Source organism: Oryza glaberrima, chromosome 11, assembly GCF_000147395.1.
Source record: "Oryza glaberrima chromosome 11, OglaRS2, whole genome shotgun sequence".
Classification (NCBI taxonomy): domain Eukaryota; kingdom Viridiplantae; phylum Streptophyta; class Magnoliopsida; order Poales; family Poaceae; genus Oryza; species Oryza glaberrima.
In genome coordinates, this window is record NC_068336.1 from 21,517,318 (window position 1) to 21,533,335 (window position 16,018).

The window sequence follows — 16,018 nt, forward strand, 5'->3', positions numbered from 1 at the left end:
CCCAAGCCAAGATTGAACATAGCTATGTAGCATGCATTTTACGAGCGATGTTTTTGGTCAGGGTAATTTTATCATCCTTGAGAATGTATCTCCCAATACAATATTTTATAGTGTAAAATTTGGTACCTTTAGATACGAAGTACCTCTAAGTACCTCGAGGTACTTTCTAATCGTAAAATTTCTCTTTTGGTCAATGATGCTTGCTTTATCACACTATCATGACCAACAGAGTATACTAAATGTTCTTGCAGCAAAGGCATGGTTTCCTCTCATTATGCTGGCTCTACAGTTTGCAAAGAAGTTGGTATCTCTATGCGGACATGAGATATTTATATAGGAATAAAGTGATTCTACTCAGTAACTGGGAGCTACAAATTTATGTTTCCCTTTAATACAAGAGCCACAAGACTTCATTGTGCAAATCATGAATAATACACTTGTTGAAGAGAGTGCACTATTCACATTTGCTAGATGTTTACAGAAGTTTGCATGCATGGAACTAATAGCATGGACTTAGTAAGGTATTGACAATTCAACTCTTGAAGATGGAATGATTTCAAATCAAACACAACCTTTTTTAAAAAGAAAAAAAGCAATGCGCTGGCCTAACCATTCTTAATTAGTACTGTTTTTGAGAATTCTTTGTTTGAAAAAATAGAAAAAAAAGCACAAAAAAAGGAGATATAATGGCATAACTCTCCTGTGAGTTCTTGAAATAAACACAAGAAGTAATTCAGCAAAAACTGGCCTCCAGAACCCTAATGAACTCTACCATATCTATCCTCCTATCTCTGTTCATGTCATATTTGGCAATCATTTGCTCACACTCATCAACCCCTACACCTTCTCTTAATCCTAGATTCCTAAGGACTCTATACAAATCCAATGCATCAATGTACCCACAATTATCCTCATCAAACACCAAAAATGCCTGCTTTACTTCGTCCAAGCTCGGTTCATCGTCATCGAACAACTCTGACATGCAGTTAGAACCAATCTCCTTGTAAACCATAGTTTTTCCGTGATCAAAATCAAGCCCCATCTTTGTCATCACAGACTCAACATCTTCATGTGTCATCTCTATCCCATCATCTTTATGCTTACTTAGATTCTTTGATATCTTTCTGTCGGCGAGAACCGGTGTCGAGGTCACCTTGGTGACGGCATAATTGCAGTGTTGGCAAGAACTAGGGAGGATCATCTGAACCTGCGAGATGAACCAGGTAAACATGGTGAAGAGGATGAGGAGGCAAACCGGTTCTTGGGACTCCAGTTCCAGGAGGAAGTGCATGGCCGGTGACTTCTCCATTGTTGCCTAGTTGGCTTCTTGAACTGAACTCTTGTTTGTTGCTTCTTCACTTTCTTGGTGGTTTTGGTGAGAGGAAAAATCCATGTAGGAAGGTTATATAGGAACCTTGTTGATGTATGTTGTTTTGTAGCGTATGGCTTCAACAGAATCAATCTGAAATAACTATGCAAGTGACGAGATGTTTCCCAGTTAGAACATTTGTATGGAAGGAAGACTAGAGGACGGCTGCAAGATGGCTGCTTTGTCTGACAGATTCAAGAGTCTACTCTGGTTGGTCTTGCCTTGCCTCCGGTTGGTTCTTGCAATTTTCTTTTACAAAATTGGAACTTGCCTGGAAAGGAGGGGAGTCAGAGAGTTTGATTCTCTCTCTCAATTACAAATAGTAGTCTACTTAATGATGCTCTATGTTATGATGCAGTAGTTTTCAGAAACTATTGGCTCCTTAACTGTGTACATGTTGGGGAACAGACTGAAAATGGTCAGTGGTTAAATATTCAAGGTTAATGTCTGAATATCTGACGAATATTGAATGAAAGAAATAAATTATTCAAAAGTTGTTGAATGAAATCCACCCAAAAGGAAATTGTATGAACTGGGTACTAATTCTTGGGCCGGGCTGTACCGGTCCGAACTGGGTATTTCAAGTTGGAATGCACAAACTTATCAGATCAACTCTGACTGGAGATGGGTTGTCAGTGGAGGCCATTTTGGGTACTTAGGGTGAAAACGGTCTGAAATTTACATGGACTCATCATGGGCCACGCAAGGCTAGCAATCCATTTCTTTTAGGTCATGTAGTATATGTTAATCTGAACTTTTATTAAGTCCCAAGTAGGAGAATCAGTCTCTGAAAATTTTTCAGGTAGAATAAGCATGGAGGTTGCACCGAAATTTCAGGGAAGCCTATAAATGCTGTCGGAAAGAAGAACAAGACTCAAGACCTTATAAGCATTTTCAATAGAGACTCAAGACTTGAGAGGAAGTGTAGAAGGATGCAAACTAACTCATTCGTATCTTTGGTTTAAATGCTTCTTCCTTTAATTTAATGTCAACCGTACTACTGTAGATCGACTGGAAGTTCATACTTATCAATTTTGATTCTGGTTTGATAAAGACTTGTTCTTTGCTAAAATGTTAGGAATTAATACCATGCACATGTGCATCTGTTTTTTATTGAATCATATGTGTCTAATTATCAAAGAAGCCATATGTTTCTTGAAGAACTTGAGAAGGTAAAACCTGCCCTGCCAATGACTGAACAAGTCAAGATCCTATAAGCTGACAAAGTAAAATTTGAGTTTTTACCGTCATCTTCCGTTTCATTTTTTCTTCCCTCTTAAATTTCCGCGATGCATTTGCGCATATATTTCGTGTGGTGTCATCCAGTATGCACCTCTTGTTTGCATGTCAATCACAATCTTTCTCAATCAGCTCATCCTTTTCAAAGAAATGTCAAGTTCATTGCATGGACATTGCCTGAACAAAAAACGAGAAAGAATTCATCGGTGCTTTGCGATACCAACGTGACATAGTGCCTGATTGCCTGTGACTCACCGAGGTTCAGGAATTCAGTGATAACCTATGTACCAGTGGCACAGCACTTATTTCAAGCCTCTCATATTTTTCACAAAAAAAAATTGTCTACATGCAAGTGTAATCTAATGCTTGCTGTAACTTTTTTCACCACAAACAAATTTTGATGTTTGGAAGTCTTTCGGACAGCTGTCAAGTTTCTATTGGCGGGAACTAACTTAGATGAGTAGTTAACTACTGTTTACTTCATCAGATAAGATATATTAGCAATTTAGCATAGTAGAGGCTAACAAACTATCTAACCAAAGTGCCGAATCCACTATCATGCTTAAAGCGACTAGCTTTAGTTTACCTGAAGTTTGAAGCCCACATTGTCTGCATCAGGATAAGAAAAGCCGGTACGGTTGGTGACCATGCTGCTGATGCACAGTCATCTCAAGCAGCAAAAACTGCCAGCATCATCTGCACTATGTCACCACCCAATTTGCAAGCAATTGTGTGACACATCCTCCTTTTAGGTGGTCTTGATCCATTCCTGCTTTATTTCTAACCTTGTCATTTCTTTGCCAATTTATATGTGCCCTTGATTCCTCGTTTGCTCATCTGCTCTTTTTTCGATATGTATCTATCTTGTTGTATCTTCTTTTCGCATGACGAGCGATTCGGTTTTTTGCGGCTTTCGATCTATGCTACCCTAGATACCTGCCAAGAAAGGGCACATACAGGTTGATTGATTAGCCAATACTGAATTCATTACAAGAGCTTTTAGCCTCTCATTGCCTATGAAAATGCTCACCTACTTTTGTAGATATAAAAATAAACCCATCATATGAGCTAATGAAGCACTTCAAGAAAAAGTCAATTTTTATAGCAGATTAGAGATTGGGCTACAGCTAGCCTAAACACATGATTGTGGAGGATGTTTCAGAGTCCTCTATGACTCCATGCTCCATGACAAATGAGCTATAAAATAGCTCAATTCTGAAGCTCCATATGACCCCCTCATGGATGCAGAAGAATAGTAGAAAAGTACTTCAAGATGGAGAGAGTTCCTGCAGTTCATCTGGCAATGGTGCTCCTGGCCTTCTGCTGCCTCATCCATGCATCATCAAGTGCTGAAACTCCACTTCCACCTGGTAATCTTCTCGGTTCCTCGCCTCCGTATCTTCTTCGTGGCATATTGTTTTTTCAGAAATTCATAGTAAAACATAATGAGATCTGAACATTCTGACTGAATATTGATGTTTGAGTCACAACCAGCCCTCAAGGTGATGCAGCGTTTTGAAGCAACTCCAGTCTCTAGCAGAGGAGATGATCAGGTGATCCGGGTCCAGCTCTCTTTTCCATCTCATAACTTTGATTAAATCAAGTTTTTTTTTTTGAAAAAAAAAAAGAGAGATCAGCTTACACTTTTTTTAGAACCTATATATTCAGATAAGTAATAACTGTTCATGTTCACCATGTTTTCAAGTAGTACTAGTAGCTACTTTTCAGAACATGTTCTGTTTAGCTGCAATTGCAAAACTGTCTGCTCAATCTCAACCATGATCCATAAGGCTGCCGCCGTCATCGCCGGAGAACCGGAGGCCGGCGAGGTCAACGGCAGGATGGAGCTGGAGCTCACCGATTACCCGGGCTCCGGCGCCAACGATCGGCACTCGCCATGGGGGCAGGAGAGGAGAAACTGAGCAGCAGCAGCAAAAAATCTTCAGAGAAAACTTCATCCATGGTCACTTTCTTCAGAGAGAAAATTCAGACTTTGTACCTGTACCATATCATGTATACTTAATTATCTCTACTATTTTCTACACAACTGTTACAGTGTTTCTACACCCTGTGTAACATGAAAGAGAGGATTTGGGAGTTAATTAACGACTGATAATCAGTCGCCGGCACCATAATATTATAACAATTAATTATAACATTTCTAGTAATTTTTTTAGTCAAAGTTGTTATTTGTTTAATTAACTTTCTAGGCGTGTTTGTTCTACTGTAATTTTTCTGTTCTAGTAATATCTGAATCTTTGCTTTGATCGATTCAATTATATGTTGCGTGTGGTGAAGGATAAAAGTATTAATGCAATCTGATGTTCTCATCTAGAACATTTTTGCCAGTTCGTTGATTTCGGTTTGATTTATTGGAGACGACTAGGCTGAAGATTTCGTGTTAGGCAGCGTGGAGTGACCTGTCACAAAGCTGAGGCTGACGAATGGCGTTACGATTTCCTTCTGATTTGTGATCTACACTCTTGATTAACTATAAGTAGTTGAGAAATACAAGGACTTGATTTTTCTTTTTTTAAAAAAAAAACATTTGCTTCAGGTAAAATGCATCTATTTCAAATCTAAATTGTTTAGAATTTTTTTTTACTTTGAAAATAGAGTGCGTGTCACCTAAACGATCTCGTACTTTCATTTCTGGTGATAGAAGTGGAGGAGACTTCTCTTTTTTTTTAAAAAAAAATCTCACTAAATGATTTACTTACATTACACGCTAGTGACATGAAACCTTTGTAAATCACTAAATCTTATGAAATCCGATAAAACCTAAATAATACCTCGAGAAGCATCACCGATCATTAAAAATAACTCCCTCTATACCATAACATTTGACGTTGGTTAGTTTATTTTTTAACCATCACCAACAAAAAGAACCAAAGTAGTAGTACAAGGTTAATTTTGACTTCACGATATTGGATCAAACCTAGTGCAATGCAAAAGCGAAGGTTCTCGTCGGTAACCCTACAGCTTTAGCTCATCAGCCAAATTGGCTTTTTCAATTCAGCATAAATCAGCTATAAAAAGATGTCTACAAAGATCAAATACACTACTAATAGCTGGTGCTTATTCAGCACAATAAGCTAACTGATGGGCTTGTGCTAAATATCAGTCTCAGCCACAGCAAACCGATGAGGTCTGAAAACATTTACCAGCATAACATAAATTACTTCTCACTCGAAATTTAGTCGAAAAAGAGAGGAAATTAAAATACAACTCGAGATTTAGTCGAAAAGACAGGAAATTAAAAATACAGTATACATTTGATTCGCTTCGATCCAGCGTGTCACGCGGAATCCGCCCGTTGCCTTTGCCGGCTGCGAAAACCACGAGCGGGTGTAACGCCGTCAACCCGAGACCCCGAGACCATCGATCCCGCGCCGTCCGATCCTGATCGCGCGGCTCCCGTGCCGCACGACGGCAGACGGCCGCCGTGCTGTGGCCGTTGCACCGCGTCGGCTTCCGATTTATTGATAATAATAATCCAGATTTAATTTAATATTTTATTGTTTACCACACAGCTGCTCCTCCTCGGGCTTGACTCGTCTCGTCTCGACTCCACGAACGAACGAAACACGCCTTCTTCCCCAACGACCAAACCAAAGTTTGGGTGAAGAAAAAAAAAATATCGCCGCGTTTTTATCCCCCACGAGACGAGTCGAGACGACCAAAAGCCTAACTAATCGGGGGCAAGACGAGGAGGAGAGCGGATTCTCGTCGGCTTCGGCGACCGGAAGAGGAGAGCAGACCAACCCCGCGCCGTGTTCCGCCGCCGCCGCCGCCGCCGACGACGACGACGGCAAGTAGGTGCGTGCGATCCCCTTCCCCTTCTCTTTGCGCGGAGCCCGTCGCCGAGCGGCGCGGCGGTGGGGAGTCCGGTGATGTGTGTGGTGCCGCCCGATTTGGGGGTGATGTGATGTGGTGTGGTGGCTGCTCTTCTACGGTGGAATCGGGGAGAGATTCGCGTTGTTATGGCGCTGATTCGGTAGGGATTGGGTGGGTTGTTCGTATGATCCGCGCTCAGAAGGGGAATTTTGCTGTGGAGAGTTGGGGGGGGGGGGGGGGGGGGGGTTGGTTGTAGCTAGGGTTTCGGTCGGGGACGGGCTCTAGTCTCTAGAGAGTTTTAGAGTAGTCCAATACAGTAAACGGAGTGGTTTTTATTTTTCAGGAATTTTCGCTTTACTGCCCGATTCGAACTATGCCCATTTTTAGCCATCCTCTTGTGCGAGTTTACCCCGTATTGACCAGTGGCGTTGTTTGCCTTGTTGGTTTCTTGCAGGAATTTGATTCTCCTGGGGAATTAACTTGTTAGGGGAAAAGGAATTTGGGATGGGCGACCATGTGGTGGTGAATGTGGAAGGCTTAGGAAACGATGGAGGGGCTGTGGAGAAGCCATCTGAGGCCGTGAACAGCTCAGTGGTGGCTGCTGCGTCGCTTTCTACGACTGTTGATACGGTTGAGGAGGGCGGTGGAGAGGAGGAGCCGCTCATCCAGGCGGCGGAGTGCCGTATATGCCAGGAGGAGGATAGCGTCAAGAACCTCGAGAAGCCTTGTGCTTGCAGTGGCAGCCTCAAGGTCCAGCTCCTCCTCTTTTGATGTTATTTCCATCTTGGATATGGTTCTTATGTTCCTGAAATTATTGTAGGCAGATTGTTGTTCATGCAGTGCATGTAGTTACTGGGGCTAAGAATAGGCTAGTTGGGGTAGTGCTTTTCCTAGTTTCCATTTTGGCTTCATTATGGTTTTTCAATTCTATTTTCATGTTGGATAAGTTGATGGTTTTCTTGCACATAAATTGATCTACCATGTTAGATAAAGTTGATTTATCACATTAGATTCCCTGATAGGTTATACTACCTCCATTTCAGGTTATAAGACTTTCTAGCATTGCTTACATTCATATAAATGTTAATGAATCTAGGCACACATATATGTCTAGATTCATTAACATATATATATATATATATATATGAATGTGGGCAATGCTAGAAAGTCTTATAACCTGAAACGGAGGAAATAGTTGTTTAATTGCCTTGTATATGTATGTTCAGGATAGTATCACTGCCATATCATATGATGGGGATAAAATTGTTCACCCCTATGGCAGCATAGTTTACTGGGATGTTATCTATCCACCTGTAGAGGATGCTAACCTTTAAACATGCTGTGTACAAAAAAATTGGTTTTTCCAATAACTATGCAGTATCGGGCATGGCATGTATGTACCTTTAAGCATGCTCGTGTGACTGTGTCCTCACTTTCTCCTGAATCTAGCTGCAAATGGCAAGTTGGATTGTTCTCATATACTTTTTAATGAAGAACCAACCTTTGATCTCATAGGGAAGTGATGTGGATATGGATATTGCATATCATCTGTTTGTCACAATCCCTTGTGGAGAACACTTTGCAAAGACAAGTTGAGTCAGCACTCCGTTAAACAAAGCAGCTATGAATTCCATTTTACAATCTTTATGGGATAAGACATACCAGTGTTTTGTGCAATGGTTTTTGAAGCAATAGTTGGGTCACCACATTGCTACTTTATGGTATGATGCTACCTTGGACACTAAATTTCAACAGCAATACAGTGCATGGGCCGGTCTTACGTCATATTAATTGCCAATGGCAATACGTAATGCAAACCCACACTCAAGCAAGCAACCACCAATAGTAAGGCTGTGTTCGGGAGGTGGAATTCCACCTCCCCTCAAGAAAAACATGGTGGTTTATTAATGTTTAATTAATTAAGTATTAGCTAAAAATAACTTGAAAAATGGATTAATATGATTTTTAAAGCAACTTCCGTATATAATTTTTTTGTAAAAAATGTACCGTTTATTAGTTTGAAAAGCGTGCACGTGGAAAACGAGAGAGGTGAGTTGGGAAAGTGAAGAAAAGAACTCAGCCTAAATATATTGGTTTTGAGTTTGATCCAACAACGAAAAATGCATTTTTATCTCTTAATATTCTATTGGGAGCATATCAAGGGCTACTCAAACCATCTGTCCCCAACTATCTCCATGACTTATCACAGTAATACTTTATTGATCTCTTCTGTACCGTCTGCTGGTACTGTTAAGTCTTGAGTTATGTCTTGTTATTTCATTTCATTACGTTTCTTCCATATTTCTGATAGAAGCTCATGAGATGATTAAAGATCCTTAATAATCTTATAATCCATTAACCCAGTCCATTTTGTGTGAAAAACTGGATATTAAATAAGCAAGTTTATGAGATTCGTTACTACTTTATCTGCTTTGTTTCTTTTAGCTTGGAATTTGCTTTTAAGTCATAGCTATTCTTTGGATATAATGTGTGTTTGACATGAACTTAGAGGCTGCTTCTGTGTAGTCAACTAACTTATAATGTGTGTTGTCCTTGGCTTGTATACCATATGAGAAAGTACTTGTATGTTTTATCTATGTAATTATTTTGTATTCTGGAATTGACAATTTTACTTTCTTCATGTACAGTATGCTCATAGAGCTTGTGTGCAACGCTGGTGCAATGAGAAAGGAGACATTACATGTGAAATCTGTCATGAGGTCAGTAAGATTTCTTCTCTACTACTCCATTACTACGCATTGCTTTCTAGTTCTTATCTAGAGGCTAAGATAGCACCTATTTTGATATGTGTGCATCCAAATTGCAGTATATTTGTTTCTTCTTAGGACTTCATTTGTCAAATGTTCTGATCTGACCTTGACCTGATGATTTGACTTGCTCTTGCTGCAATCTCACGTCCTCACCAATACAATATTGCTGTTGCGATAGCTGAATTCCTCTTTAATGCCATATGCACCTTTTTCTTGATGTGTGCTGCTTGCTCTTCTTCTTTCACATAGGCCTCACTCCATACAGGATCATGGCTTTTGTGTGACAACCTTGAACTCATTTAGTGTTGTCTATCTGCCATTACACCGTTACCATTTGAAGTTGCTTGGGGAGCGAGAGCTAAAGCAGCTCATTTTTATTTTAATCAAGATTAGTTGATTTGAAGTAATCTGAGTGATGGGGACAGGTCGTGATAAATTGGGTAGATTTGAGTTTTTCCATGGGTGCTTAGTTGTGGCCTTCCAATTTAGTATTAGTTCGATCTTTTCCTTTCCTTTCATGAGCTTAAAACCAGCATTTAGTTTTAGGAGAATGTAGGGGAGACCGGGAGAGCCCTACTATGCTGGTACATTGCATGCTTTTGTGATTGATTAACTGTTTATGTTTCAAATATGTTTATACTCGTAGAATACCTGTAGCTTCTTTCAGTCTTCTGTAGATTTTCCAATGCGTTTCCGTTCCTGTGTATTAATTTCGTTGAGGCTTGTATTTTCTTCTGCAGCAATATAAGCATGGATACACAGCTCCACCTCGTGTTGAACCAGACGATACCATCATAGATATCGGGTAAGTTATTTCTGTACTTATTTTGCTTAAATTTACCAGTTTGTCCATTTGATTATATTGTGTTCAAGTGCCTTCGAAATTTGAAAATTTAGAACATTTCTAAGTCAATACTGTTGGCTTGCAGTGGTGATTGGGCACGTGACCCAAGAATTATTGCTGTAGCGGCTGCACAACGTCGTCTTCTTGAAACTGAGTATGATGAATATGCTGGTACTGATGCTAGTGGTGCTGCATTCTGCCGTTCTGCTGCACTTATAGTAAGTACTAAACAACAATTCAAGGTCCTGTTGTGCTTAATAAGCTGAGCTAATTCATAGATTGCTACTTCCAGAGTCCAGACAATTTGTCCAGTCACCAGTATAGCCTATCGCCCTATCGATCTGTTTTATAATTGAAGAACCGTGCTTAGAGATACCTTGCATTTCTCTCATAGTTCTGTTTAATGAATGGAAGTATAATATTTTTAGTTGGTTTACAAATAGGCAATCAAGCTAGCCTCCCTCTCTAGTCAATCCTTTGTATGACTTCTCTAGCCAAATGGCTTGTCTCGAATTTCTGGAATTCTCAAGATTGAACATTCTAAAATCCTTGGTGCTTTTCCAGCTAATGGCCTTGTTGCTATTGAGGCATGCTTTGTCTATCTCAGACAATGAAGGAGATGATGATGCTTCTACCATGTTCTCGGTTAGTCTTGTGTTCCTTCCCCACTTTTTTTATCTTATTGGTTCTTTCTGAGCTCAATGTTGACTTAAAAATCTTTTTTTACATGACTTAAAATCTATTAATGTTCTTCAATGTCCAACAGCTCTTTCTACTTCGAGCTGCTGGATTTCTGCTGCCATGCTATATCATGGCTTGGATATTCAGTATTTTGCATCGCCGGCGACAAAGACAGGTACTTCTAATTCTGTATGGATCTCATCGATTGTCAATAAAATCATTATTGGGCTATTCTTATGGAGGAATGAAATGATTGGTGGACCATCTGATCCTAACTTTGACACATTAACCACTTGGTTGGTTTAACGAATGGGATGGGTTGTTGTGTCACTCTTATCATGTTTAGCAGAAAAACGAAAAATGACAGCACCTCACCAGAATCACGTGATGATCCCTATCCAACTTGATGTAGTATTATGGAATGGAAGTTTTAGGCCCCGTTTGGTAGGGCTCCAAACTCCAAACTCCAACTCCTAACTCTAAACTCCCACTCCAGTGAGAGCTGGCTCCAGTGGGAGTTGAGACATGTGAAAAAGTGTTTGGCTAGTATTCAGCTCTAGATCTGAAAAAAAAATTTAAAAAAAGAAAAAAACAAATGCCCAAACCCTAACTGCCCGTACGCTGCCGGCCACCGGCCGTGCGCTGCCGCATGCGCCGTCCCTGCGCCGCGTCCCCCCACGCGCCATCGGCCGCCGGCCACCTGCCACGCGAGCCGTCGCCCGGCGCTGGCCGCGCGCCGCCCCGCGCACCGTCCCTCCATGAGCCGCCTGGCGCTGCGTGCGCTGTCGCCTGTCGCCGGCAGCGCCATCCGCCACGGCCGCGCGCGCTGCCCCCGTGCGTCATCCCCCCACGCGCTGCCTGGCGCCGCGTGCGCCGTCGCCCGCCGCTGGCCGCGCGCCGCCCCGACGTGCCGTCCCCCATGCCCGCCGCCGGTAGCGCCGTCCGCCGTGGCCGGGCGCCGTCGCCCGCCGCCGGCCGCGCGCTGTCGGCCAGCCACCGCCCGCGTGCCGTTCACCCTGCCATGGCGACTCATGAAGATTACGGGAGGGGGAGAGAGAGGTGAGAGGTGGAGGTGAGATTGGGGGTAGTTCAGTGGCATTTCTGTGTAAATAAGTTAAAAAATTAAAGAGTAGTGGGTCTTTTGGGGTGGAGTGGAGCTGTGGAGCAGCAAAAACCCAGCTCCACCCCCGTAGTTCATTTTGTAGGAGTAGCTCTGCTAACTCCGCTCCCAAAAATAGAGGATCTAGAATGTTTGGCACAGCTCGACTCTAGGTAAGTTGGAGTTGGGAGCTGGAGCTGTGCCAAACGGGGCCTTACTTGCCGTAATTACTCTAGTGGGCATTGCAGTATAACTATCATCGATGCAACATCTAAACTCTTTCGTACTTGTACTTTTGGCAGGAAGCGGCTGCAATTGCTGCAGCAGAGGTGGCATTCATCCTGCAATCAGCCCAAGGCCATGCCCTTCAGTTCACCATCGCTCCAGACTCCCCCGCCACTCCACAGCATGAGCCACAGCAGCAGCAGCCGCAGCCGCAGCAATAGCTAGTTACTTCAGTAGCGTCTCTCAACTACTGACTCGCACATGCAGAAGAAGAGGATACCTCAGCTAGTGGCCGCTTTGTTGTTTCCTGTTGCAACTGGCCCAGGGACGCTAAGAACCTGGCCTCGCCTTGTGTGGCCGGGTAGAAACCTTGTAAAACGCCAGAGATTCATTTGTTGCAAGCGACCGCAGCTTAAGCCCCGCTACCCTTCGATTTGTCTCTGTGTAACTCAAGCATTGATTTATTGTAAATTTGTCGTCTGTTGGAGTCCATTTTTTTAGTTCCTTTGCTAAGTGTTTTACTGCCATGTACAGTATTATTACATGGGAGCTTTTATCTTTCAAAGAATTAATCTGAGTGAGTGTGAAACTGTTAGGCTACGTTTGCTGAGAGGTTAAGCCCCTGTTTGGGATGCTTCTGGCTTCTGCCCCCCCGACTGAATCTAGCTTCTCAGCCCAAAGTGGATCTCTCTCCCGAACAAGATAATCAGGTTACATGACCTAAAGGCGGGTTTGGGGAATTCAGATCCTGCATTTGGCAGCTAGTATGGTCATTATGTTGCTGTTGTGCTAAATTAGGACGCGTCAGTTGTTACTTGGTGCTCGTTTAACTTATTCCATAATTTTGAAATGTTTTCATCGGTTAAATTAATCCTCTTTGGCTGGTAATAAACTACCCTCATTTTCTAATTTTTCCTAATCAGATGGGTATGATTGTAGTATCTATTTGCTAAATTAAATTAGACAAGTTTGATATGGTTGTAGTCACAGTTATGGCAAGATTCTCTTCTAACAAACTAGATTCCACACGTTATTGACTAACAAAATGTGACAAGATTTTCTTATACTTACTAAGGTGTGACAATATTTATGGGTAAAAGTATGACGGGAACCAACTACATACTTACTCCATCCCACAATTCATTTGTTTTTAAGTTGTCTCGTTTGTCCAGAAACAAGTTCGTTTTTAGCAATCGGAGTTTGTGAAATTAAGAAATAATATGTATCGAAAGTAGAAAAGGTGGAAAATGATTATATTAGGATTTGACAGAGCAGTGGCATTCTAGCTTTTTTTATTGTTATGTATAGGATATATGGAAAATAAACTTTTTTTTAAGACAAAAGGAGTACTTTCTACATACTTCATCAGTCCCATAAAAAACTATTTTTATGAAACCAAGGAATGTGATATATCATAGTAATATGAATCTAGATATTGTCTAGATTTTTGGTATTGAGATATCTCATATCTTGTATTTTTATTTGTTTCTATAGAAGAAAATAGTACTCCCTCCATTGCATAAAAAACTAAATAAAATAGGATATGACGTTCTCTATTACAACAAATAGACTATAGCTGTGTTTAGTTCCTTTCAAACTTCTAAAAATTTCATCGTATCAAATGTTTGGACACATGCATGCAGCATTAAATTTGGACAAAAAAAACAATTGCACAGTTTGCTTGCAAATTGCGAGAGGAATCTTTTGAGCCTCGTCATGATTTGACAATGTAGTGCTATAGTAAACATTTGCTAATGACGAATTAATTAAGCTTAATAGATTCGTCTCGTAGTTTACCGGTGAAATCTGTAATTTATTTGTTATTAGTCTACATTTAATACTTTAAATATATGTTTATATACTTAAAAAAAATTTGAAAAGGAGCTAAACACGGTCTCTTCTCTATATAGATTTAGGGTCCTACAGAACGTCGGTTTTTTTTTATGCGTGGAGAGATTGAGAGCAAAAGGTAGTCAACGTGTAAGCTACATCACACGCTCCACCCTCGCGTCTCGCCACAAGAATCGGGTAGGCAGGAAAAAGCGGACCGTGACCGCGGCAGCAGCAGCAGGAGGCAGGGATCGGGATCTGGGGCCCCAAAAGCCGCACGTTTCGCCCCCCACCGACGTATCTACGTGCTTCCCCGTCGACCACCCCCATGGGCCATGGCCCTCCTCCGCATCCGCATCGCGCTTTGCGCTTTGCTCTTTGCGTGGCCCCGCACCACGTCACCCCGTCGCATCGCGGCAGCCCACGTGGCAGTCCACGCCCCCAATCGGCCATTGACGTCTGGGAATTTGAAGCCTCTCGAGTCTCCACTCGGTGGGTTTAGAGCAAGCTTAATACGGAGTAGTATAGTCGATTACTCCCTCCGTACCATACCATAATATAAAGGATTTTGACTTTTTCTTTCAATGTTTGAACGCTCGTCTTATTTAAAAGAATTTGAAATTATTATTTATTTTATTTATGACTTATTTTATTATCTACAGTATTTTAAGCATAACTTTTCGTTTTTTATATTTCCAAAAATTTTTTGAATAAGACGAGTGGTCAAACGTTGCAAATAAAAACTCAAAATCCCTTATATTGTGGGACGGAGAGAGTACTAACTTCTAATTTCTAGTTAATCTAATAATCAATTCATATAATAGTTAGCTATAAATATATATTATATCATTAATAATTGGTTCCACATATCATACACACGGTGTTTTGTTTTAGAGTTCGTACTGTAGCTGGCTACAAATATGTAACCCGTTTCTGTTCTATCTTCTCTCTTATCTCCTCCACGTAAGTTTATAGCCGACTTATTATTTATTATTGTACGTACTCTTAAAACTAAAAGGGAGAATAGTTAATATGGTCCCTAAAGTTTCGCTCCTGGATCATTTTAGTTCTTAATCTTTCATATTGTCCAAACAAGTCCTTTAAATTTGTCATGTGGGCTAATATAGTCATTGGACCCACCAAAATCACCACATGGACATGCCATGTCACCTTCCTATGCAAAATCTATATGATTTGTCCAATTTACCCTTACGCATAGGTAAATAAAAATCAAAAGAAAAAAGTTAAAAAAATATATGGTACATGTAAGAGCAAAAATATACCTCAAAAGGATGAAAAAAGAAGTATTTTTTTTCCTATGGTTATGTCTAATTCACTCTTATATTTATTTTTCTATGATATATGTAAGGGTATATTGGACAATTCATTATAGATTTGCATGAATGATGACATGACATATCCATATGATGATTTTGGTGAACCCAAGGACTATTCTAGGCGTTATGACAAAGGTTAAGGATTTCTTTGGACCATTTAAAAGGTTAGGGACGAAACTGATCCTACAGAGAAACTTTAAGGACTAAAGTAGCTATTCTCCCAAACTAAAAAAAGAGTTTAGAAAAATAACGAGAATTTGTTAGACCACCTCCGTGGCCGCTCTTCTCGCGAGTGCGGCATGGGTGGCTGCCAGTGCCGCGGGGTCACGTCGCGTCGCTCTCAATCCCGAGATCGCGGCGGGTTCGGCTTGGCGATTGGAGAAGAAGAAAAGAAATGGCGCCGGGTGCGTGGAATATTTACGGCTGAGTCCCTGGTTTGTTTCATATTGTTAACCGTGACCTTTGGCTAATACTAGTTTTTTTCTTTCTTTCTTTGTTTCGAGTTCTCTTGCTCAGGAGTGGGCATAAAAAAAAACCAAGCCAAAAGACCAAATCGAAAAGACCTGACCAAGACCGAGAAATTTGATCCTAGATAGTGAAAGACGGAATTTTATTCGGTTTGTCTCCCCAGCTAACCGAACAGACCGAATTAACATGAAAATGCTCAATGCAAACTACAATCCACTAAGTTCAACAGGATTAAACTCTAATTTTTCACATTCCTACTCTTTCTAGGCATGCAACCCCATAAGAGTCTTTATTCAGACGTGCTTGTGAATTTCTTTT

General features: G+C 41.1%; 3 protein-coding genes across 3 annotated transcripts; 2 read left to right on the forward strand and 1 right to left on the reverse strand.

The window, feature by feature from the left end:
- Positions 1-369: 369 nt before the first annotated feature.
- On the reverse strand, positions 370-1,390 carry LOC127754694 (probable calcium-binding protein CML46). The gene has a single exon (XM_052280266.1). It carries the CDS (start codon positions 1,307-1,309, stop codon positions 734-736), a length of 576 nt encoding a protein of 191 aa, XP_052136226.1. The 5' UTR covers positions 1,310-1,390; the 3' UTR covers positions 370-733.
- Positions 1,391-3,450: 2,060 nt separating this feature from the next.
- On the forward strand, positions 3,451-4,810 carry LOC127754695 (uncharacterized). Its single transcript, XM_052280267.1, has 3 exons — positions 3,451-3,978; positions 4,103-4,161; positions 4,399-4,810. The coding sequence occupies exons 1-3, from the start codon at positions 3,882-3,884 to the stop codon at positions 4,528-4,530; spliced, it is 288 nt and encodes a 95-aa protein (XP_052136227.1). The 5' UTR covers positions 3,451-3,881; the 3' UTR covers positions 4,531-4,810.
- Positions 4,811-6,158: 1,348 nt separating this feature from the next.
- On the forward strand, positions 6,159-12,642 carry LOC127754693 (uncharacterized). The gene is made up of 8 exons (XM_052280265.1): positions 6,159-6,427; positions 6,900-7,195; positions 9,094-9,165; positions 9,957-10,021; positions 10,146-10,278; positions 10,625-10,705; positions 10,827-10,916; positions 12,143-12,642. The coding sequence occupies exons 2-8, from the start codon at positions 6,950-6,952 to the stop codon at positions 12,284-12,286; spliced, it is 831 nt and encodes a 276-aa protein (XP_052136225.1). The 5' UTR covers positions 6,159-6,427; positions 6,900-6,949; the 3' UTR covers positions 12,287-12,642.
- The last annotated feature ends 3,376 nt before the right edge of the window (positions 12,643-16,018 follow it).